The sequence below is a fragment of the Oreochromis niloticus genome, linkage group LG4 (assembly GCF_001858045.2).
Source record: "Oreochromis niloticus isolate F11D_XX linkage group LG4, O_niloticus_UMD_NMBU, whole genome shotgun sequence".
Classification (NCBI taxonomy): Eukaryota; Metazoa; Chordata; class Actinopteri; order Cichliformes; family Cichlidae; genus Oreochromis; species Oreochromis niloticus.
The window spans coordinates 17,046,535-17,055,845 of record NC_031969.2 but is presented as its reverse complement, the minus strand read 5'-3'; the positions used below and the strand labels follow the sequence as shown (position 1 = coordinate 17,055,845).

General features: G+C 37.8%; 1 protein-coding gene across 1 annotated transcript; it reads left to right on the top strand.

Moving 5' to 3' along the window:
* The first annotated feature begins 6,040 nt into the window (after positions 1-6,040).
* Positions 6,041-8,594, top strand: LOC102082210 (uncharacterized). The gene is made up of 2 exons (XM_019357996.2): positions 6,041-6,241; positions 7,177-8,594. The coding sequence occupies exon 2, from the start codon at positions 7,178-7,180 to the stop codon at positions 8,198-8,200; it is 1,023 nt and encodes a 340-aa protein (XP_019213541.1). The 5' UTR covers positions 6,041-6,241; position 7,177; the 3' UTR covers positions 8,201-8,594.
* Positions 8,595-9,311: the final 717 nt, after the last annotated feature.

The window sequence follows — 9,311 nt, the reverse complement described above, 5'->3', positions numbered from 1 at the left end:
CACGGATAATAGACCGAGTCTATATCACACAGCATTATGAGGAAGCTGAACATCGAGGGAGAGATTATGATCCACAACATACATATGGGATCACTACTAGCCTCTTAAGAGCGATCGGGAGGTTTCCCATGGACAGTGATGACATCAATTTACTGAGGTCTCTCAGAAACCGCTATAGAAGCGACGCTGATGACTTCCAGCTATCAGAGATAAGAAACAAGTGGCGTGACCTCGCTTGTCTTGGACTGTTGGTGTTTATTGTGATACAACACACGTCAGCATGATGTGCTCCGTAGCTCACAGAGTCGTCAAAACGATGCTTTTGCCTTTTCAGAAAGGTACTCGAATTTGGAGGACAAAACCTGTGTTTATTGTTTCATCTGTCTTGTTGTGCTTCTTGCTTCAGTCTTTTTTGGTCTTGTGTATCTGTCATACTCATCTAATTATTAAATCAACTAAACTCAATGTCAATGTAACTGGGCCATAAATTACATATTGTTACAATTACACAAAATGTGTTGTAGACCACAAATTTTATTTGCCAGTTTATACCTGACTTTTAGGACCTTCAAGCCTGTAGTTATGTTCTTTATCAGTTAGAGCCCCTCCTCATTGTTCTTCTTCTTTGGTGCAACCCTAGAAATACAGTGTACCCCTTTGGCCTCTCCCGTTTTCTACAATTCGCCTGTGAGAAAGGTTGGTGTCATTTCTTTCCAGACACTGTACAACACACATATAATGTATATTTATCCACCCTGATGTTTCTGATTGTGATTTTAGTTCAATTATTGTCATCATTGTGCCTGTTTTTGTTAGATGCTATAAATGTCTGGTATATGTGTGCCACAAATGTGTTTTGGGCACCGTTAACACTAGCATGAATATATAATTCTGGCTAGCTTGTGTGGAAAATACATTATTAGATAAGAGGGCTTTTATTAGTAACATGTTAATCTAGAAGCTATTGAACGCACAGAGCCTTAGAAAAGCATTTTGCTTGTAACTTGTAGACGTGCCTGCTTAGCTACAGTTAAGTACAGGATGTGCTCCGGTCGGGTACGAAAAGAATAGAACGACAGGAAATATCTGCAGTCTAAGATGACTGAAAATAGTTCTTTAATACATACAGATATAGGAAGTGTCTAAAGGTCACTAACTGTAATAGACGTATGATATGATATGATATGTTTTTTGCCTACGCATTAAGAGGCTGAACCTGATATACAAAAACAGTCTGATGTGTTTTTTAGTTGAGATCTATGCAGACGGTGACGTTGTGTACTTCTCCCACACGTGTGTTTAATACATCAGTTTTTTGACTCTACTTGGCTGGTGTATTGGTGGTTTTGTTCTCAAAGCCACATCAAAGAATCGTAACACTTGGAAGTTGTGATGGGTTGAGCTAACCCTCTTCCCCACTGTTTGTATTTGGTCGTAGGAGCCTCAGCGGTCAAATTATTTACTTGGAGGTCTTTCTTTCTTTTACCTTTCTTTGTCAGACACAACGCAGGAACACACCAGTTACATCAACACACAGATTAAATTGAGCTTTTCTGTTTTGATGTATTGCCACTTACTGCAAAACGCTTAGTAAACTGTGTTACATCGTTCATCTTCTTCTTCATGTCCTGCCAGGGTTTTTTTCCCTTAGTCACTTAGCCCCTGCAGTCTTTTTCCTGGTATTTTCCCTGAATCACTGAAAACTTCGGTTATGAAGTTCGTTGTGAAAAAGAGACAAATTGGTGTATTTTAACATTATAACACAGTATAATAATTATTGGCTTTATTATTGGTCTATTTATTCTTCAGATTGTTGAAAAAGTAGATATTAACCAAATTAGTGAGTACTTGAATATTAATAGCTACCATGAAATCTTCCAATCAGGCTTTCATCAGTGTCACAGCACAGAAGCTGCTCTCATGAAAGGTGTGAAATTATATTTGGTATACTGGTATTGTTAGTTCATACCACAGTATTCAATACTGTTGATCATAATATGGCATTATTGGGTCTTACAGGAATCATTCTTAGAGCTGATTTATGGATTTATGTATTGGTTGACTACTGCAATGCGTTTCTTGCAGTAGAGCGGGTATACTGACATTGTTCCTTGCAGCTGTCAAAGGACTTTCAAAACACAGAGATGTGATGATTGAAGAAGCATAGATTCATTGTGGGCATTATAGTAAGTTCATCAAAGGGTTTTTGTGCAGTGTATGACTAACATTTAATCAAAATGAAAGCTGGAAACAATCAGTATCGAGTGCATGTGGAGTGTTTGAAGTTCTGCCATAAAATATCTTAGCTTGATAAATGATGACAATTAAAAAAGGGTTGAGTTGTAACACAATCACGTCTTTCTACATATGAATGATCTCAAAGGTTTTATAGTATAATATTAACTATAGAACAACATTACCAAAAAAATCATACAAGAAAACACTGCCATTAAAAACATGTACACTCTATTTGAAATTTATTCATAAGCTTTGACATTAGAGACTCAACTGCATCTCTGACCCTGGACTCTTTTGCTGGCTCATTCTTACTTTCATTTAGGTTCAACAGCTTGTTAAGTTCTACAAATGCTTTCTGCACATTTAGACTGTTACGACCCCCTCTGCTGGGGGCCAGGGGGAGAGTAACACAAACGAGCTCTTACACAAGAATCTAACAGAAACAGGGATTTTATTACCAATTTTACAACTGAAAACCATCAGGGCTGTGCACAGCAAGTCACTGGGAGTGTGACGCCAGAGGGAGTGTTCGCCCAGGGCGCCAAACAGGCTAGGACCGCCACTGTTCATGAGGCTTCATCTGCACACTTCTGACACCTGGCTCAGCATCGGTGCCCACATACTACTTCATTAAAAATCATGGGTGAGAGCAGCTCAGCATATAATATCAAATTATGTATTTACTCTGAACAGCCCCATAAACAATGCCTGCAGTTACAAACATTCAAGGTTATGTTATTGTATTTGTCAAACCTCAGTTTTATTTAGGAAGGTTTACGAGGCAGATTGTAATGTAAACGTTGTCTCTGGGTGGACAACAGGCGGAGTGATACATCTCCTGCTGTCAGGCCTGCAAGGTTCAGTCTGTGGTGTTCTGGTCTGTTTTGTGCCAGTGCAAAATATTTTTTGCACTGGCACAAATCATTTGTGTGGCGTCTTATTGTGACACCTGATTGTTGTTTAATTTTAGTTTTAGTAATATTTTAAATGGTTACAAAAAAAACGGCAGATGCACTGGCTGCATTTTAGGGTAAATAGTTATATATAACTTTATTGTTTACAAAATGTATGCATAAGTTTTTCAAATGTACAATTTGGGGCAGCACGGTGGCACGGTGGTTAGCACTGTTGCCGCACAGCAAGAAGGTCCTGAGTTCAATTCCACCATCAGGCCGGGGTCTTTCTGTGTGGAGTTTGCATGTTCTCCCCGTGTTTGCATGGGTTCCCTCCGGGTACTCCGGCTTCCTCCCACCGTCCAAAGACATGCAACTTGTGGGGATAGGTTAATTGGATAATCGAAATTGTCACTAGGTGTGAATGTGAGTGTGAATGGTTGTCTGTCCCTGTGTGTTGGCCCTGCGACAGACTGGCGACCTGTTCAGGGTGTACCTCGCCTCTCGCCCTATGACAGCTGGGATAGGCTCCAGCGCCCCCCACGACCCTGAAAAAGATAAGCGGAAGCGAATGGATGGATGGATGGATGGACAATTTATGTTTGCATTTCAAGTTATGAAAAAAATTTACTAAACATGTCTGTGGGTCTTACAGTAAAAGGTATAACTTTTTTCCTGCTAGGATTTTATATTTTTGTGTGATTTCAGATCAATTGTGTTAATACAGTCAATGAAAAAAAATTGTAAATTCAGACATGAGATTGTGCTGAAAATAATGATACCAAACAAGGCAAATACATACTTATTTTGTATATAGACTATACAGTAAATAAAAACAAAATTCACATGTTTTATGCAACTGAAATGTTTAATTATGTTGGCTAAAGAAAATTAGAAAGTTACAGACTATATTTATATAAAACATGTATATTTGCAGCATTTGATTATCTTCAGCATATATAATGCATATTACAGAATGTAACACCTGCATATGCGTAAAAAAAGGCTTTTTTGATTTTGCCACCCTAAGAAAATTTCTCTAGATCTGCCCCCTTTTGGTGTCATAATAAGAGCTGACTGAATCCTCTAAATACTAAGTATTCAAAGTTTCAAAGCTTCCTTTCTAACCTTCTTCATTAGAAGACACTCTGGTAAGTAGATGTGGGAATCACCAGACACCCCACAATACGACATCACAATATGTCACTCATGATACGATATTATTGCAACAAACAAACAAACTAACTAACTAACATTTTGTCAGTGTTTATAAACAAATAAACAGAATCAATTTGCGGGGGGGGGGGGGGGGGATGAATTTCTATAGCAGATAATTAAATAATAATGTATGCTTTATTGATCCCCGTGGGGAAATTACTTTCTCCGCATTTGACCCATTCACTCAGTGAAGCAGTGGGCAGCCACTAAGCAGGCGCCTGGGGTAGCCATTCAGTGGATTCGAACCCCCGACCTTCTGATCATGGGGCAACCACTCGACCTACTGACCTATCTTATTAAAACATACTTAAAAGGCAAAAATTCATTGGGCTGTAGTGGAGTCCTAGCTGGGCTTTATGTTTGAAACCCCTGATCTACAGCCACTGTAAAACTATACAGCTTGGACATGTTTCATGAGGTTACGGTTAGATCAGGTTTAATCCTGTAACATTATGTTGACAGCTTCAGATGCCATGACACACTGACTCTGAGGTCTTTGTTGACTTTGAACAGCAAGTAAACAAAGAGCAAATACCTGGAAAACGAACTCCTCCTCCTTTATGATGTCATGGTTAAGCATTAAGGGTGGATTAATATAACAACATAGAGACCTTTTTTAGTCCTTAATAAAGCTCTGTGGCGTCACTCACTACTAAAGTATTGACTTCTGACTCATTGGTCTATTGTAGACATTCATTTAAATACATCTATGCCAACATTTACATTGTTTCCTTTGTGTCTCACAGATTTCTTAGAACAAACAAATGGACTCAGTGGACCAGCTGGTGCAGGCAAATCCAGTTTACTTATCCCTGCTGACACGATTTCTATAGGGCAGAATTACTGACAGTGTTCCTTGCAGCTGTCGAAGGACTTTAAAAACACAGAAACATGATGATCGTAGAAGCATAGATTCATTGTGCGTCACAGGTTTTTTTTTAATTTTTCGTCTAAAGAGTGCAGTCCAGTGAAAAACGAGCTCATGACTAACATTTAATCAAAGACTGGGCTGAAAGACATCTTAAATCACTGCTGAGTAGGCTGCAGTGGATGGACAGCGCATAAAGTTCTCCCATTAAACATCTTAGTTTGATAAAAGAAAGACTTTTTTTTAAAAGGAAAACTACTGGTGGCAGCTAGTGTTACCTCTTAGCCTCCTGTTATCAATTAGAAAATCCTAGTGGAATTAGTCATTGCATTTACAAGACTTTTAGAAAATGTGACCTCTGACCTCTGATGTTTTAGTAAAAACATTAGAATAAAAAATGATGCAAACTTTTAGTTAAAGTTTGAGATAATGAAACTAAAAGTTTGAGTTGAATTTTTATCAATTTCCTCCTTTATTTTATTTTATTTTTCTCTGTCTTCCTTGTTTAAAATACTTTTGGAAAAGCAATAAATAAATCTTTGGGGGAAAAAAAATTGAGTTGTAACACAATCACATCTTTCTACATATGATGGCAGAAAGATATAAGATTATGTGATGACAGCAATGATAGAACACCTTTAAATGATGAAAACCTGAATTACCAAACAAATCATACTAGAAAACGCTGCCATTAAAAACATCCGTACACTATTTGAAATTCATTTGTAACCAGCTTCTAGATTACAGACACTACTGCAATCTCTCACCCTGCAGTCGGGCAGACACGTCCATATTCAAACTTTGGACCTAAACCTGCTCGTAAAAAGATCAATAATTTGCAGTTTACGTGACTGTTAAACTACTACTGGTGTTGCTCTTTGATAGCCTCATCTAAACAGCTGGATTATCAAACTTCCTCTTGAAGACTAGCAGAGCTTATTGCTCTGGTTTCATTTACCAGGAAATGCAAAACATAAAAGGAGTCACGACTGTCCTCACTCAAAGGAGCAGCAGACTTATACAGGTAAGTTCTCTCATTTCCTGGTGGATTCATTTTTACTTACTGTCACTCACATGACTTTACCCTCGTCTCTAATGCAGCATTTATTCTACATTTAAAGATACAATGAAGTCGGTTCAATATGGAGTCAATTACATTGCACTTTGTCCACCTTCTCTTAAATTACAAGCATACTCATTCACATAAAAATGATCTATTAGTCTGCAGTATTACAGTTTTAAACAATATAATTAGTTTAACTTTCTGAGAAAGAGGTGAATATCATGAAACCAGAGCCAAACCTGACAACAGAAATAAGTAAAACTCTGGGTTAACAAAAGTGTAATGAATAAGTGGGGAAAATAAAAGCATGTTTGGTCATGGCTATAAAATATGCCTCACTCTTTGTTAAAAAATTATTTAGTTTGCTTTGTTTAATTAATCCTCTGTAAACTGAGTGTTGAGCGATCCTTCCCTGTTATTTATCTGAAGCTGACAGGAGGCTTCAGCCATCAAATCAAGTTACAGATACAAGTTATTAGTGTGATTTTCTCTCTTTATGTCACAAAGTTAAAGCTGTTTGAGAAAACAACATTTCTCACTAAAAAGCCTCTCTTAACAATCTCTTAATTAAAAGTAAACTCTAATATTAAAAAGTAACTTTTGATTTCAAGTGAAGAAAGCAAATTTTTAAAATGCAATTGCAACTCATAACGGATGGTGTTAACCAGAGAGGAGAAAAACAAGTAAAACCTGTTTCAGAGTTTGTGCGGCTGAAACTATTAAATTATAAACTAGGAGAACAGTTAAAGCTGTCTTAATCATTAATAATCTGTTAATCACAAAATGCAGTCATCACATAATCATTTGATGCTTCACTTGTCAACAATCATGTAATGAGTGTCAGAATATAAAGTATGCATGAACAATAAAAACAGTGACTTCTTAAATCTCTCCAGGATGAAGATGTTTGGAAGAATGATGAGCTGCTGTGTGGCTCTCCTCCTGACCTTCAGCTCTGTGTCAGCTGTAAGACGAGCGCTCAACTCAATCACTGATCTGAGGTCAGTAGGCTTTGGCCAGTCTGTGCCCGAGTACAGCCTCTGCTTGCTCCACTGGTTTGCTACCACAGTTGACTTTGACAATAACAACATCATCCTGCTGACCTTTGACCCAAACCGTGGTGATTATGGCTCACATCGATATCGCAACGATGAACAGCTTTTAGAGTCACTGCCGAGGGGATATCGATACTACACTGTTGGTAATATCTACCAAGATGCATCACTGGAACTTCCAGATTATGTCGTGGAGTCGGACATTGAGGAAAGTAACAGGGCTCGCATTATAATTAGAGTCAGGGGGCGCAACGCAGTACGGACAATAGACCAAGTCTATATCACACAGCATTATGAGCCATATGAAGCTCGAGGGACAGAGTATGATCCACAGCATACATATCGGGTCACTACCTGCCTTCTAAGAGTGTTGAGAAAGTTTTCCTTGCATCTCGATAACATCAACTCACTGGCTCTCAGAAACAGAGTTCATGACTCCCAGCTATCAGAGATAAGAACCATGTGGGGGGACCTCGCTTGTGTTGGACTGTTGTTGTTTATTGTGATCCCAGAAAAATATTCCTCTCACAAACGCAACAACAGACGTCAGCCAGCACCAAGAAACAACACACAAAGTTATGTTGTGGTCAATATCCCAGAGAGCAGGGAAAATGGTGACTCTGTCGTCCTGGACAGGTACAACTCTGATCCTTGGCGTTACGCATCTCTCTCACGAAGAGACACATGCAATGAGAAAAACCGGGTTCGTTGTTTAATCTGTTGTCTTTTTTTAACAATTATTTTTTCAGTCTTTCTTATTATATACACTGGTGCCTTGTCTCACGACTTTAATTTGTTTCGTGACGGAGCTAATAAGTCAAATCATTCGTATGTCAAATCAATTTTCCCCACTGACATGAATTGAAATGCCATTAATCCGTTCATGACCCCAAAAAACAGTGAGAAAGGAATTTGTTACATGTTTTTCAATAAGAAAAATGTACTAATAAATAACAAATTTTATATAAAAACACAATAAAATTGAATGTACTGCAATAAACTGGTCTTATTAAGTATAATATACTTCATTATGGTGCAGAGTGTGGAAGTGCAACAACTCATACTGATTTGCCAAGTCGACTACAAACACATCTTGGTCGTGTTTTTCAATTATTCCAATTTCACAACTTTCCTTAACATGGATTTATTCATCATACAATGAATTTATTGTGGGATAAAAAGCAAAGCAAATTACAACCACTTATTACCAGAACTGCTGGTGGGATATTATTCTGACCCCATACCCCGAGAATCAGACAGCTACAACATTTTGACACAACTATCTGAATAACAGGAGTTGTTCTCTTGTACGCTTTGCCTCCGTGTGCTTAATTTTACTTTTTACTTCATGGATTTGTTTTGTAAATCTCAGAAAATCTATTTGTAATGAAATGACACATATGTTGATTAAGAGTCTGTTTCACTGATGGTTTTGATTATTTCTGTAATTTTGAAAACACTGTTCAATAAAATATATTTTCATGTGTGTGATGGTCATTTTGTGATGTGTCGTAACTGTCTTGACTCAAAAGTCGTATTTGATATAATAGTTAATGTTTTCAATAATACAAATTTCCTGGAGATCTGCTGACCTAAAACCAACATGATTCACTTGATTCAAATCCATCTGGGACTGTTTGTTGCAGGACTTTCATGTTTCACAACTTAGTGTATAAAAAACAGCAGATTAGATATGTGGCAGACAATAAGAGAAGTAACAAGGCTTTATTTATAATTAGAGTCAAGGAGCAGAACGAGGCATTGATAATAGATCAAGTGTGCATCACACAGCATTATGAGACATGAAAATCAGATTATGAGGTATGATCCAGAGCATACATATCAGCTCACTACCAACCTGCTGAAGGAGATCAGAGAGTTTTCTGTGGAAGAAAATGACATGAGCTGACTGATGGAAGCAGTGCTGATGATTCCAGCTGAGGCAGATCAGAAAACCACGACTTTTCTTGTCTTTA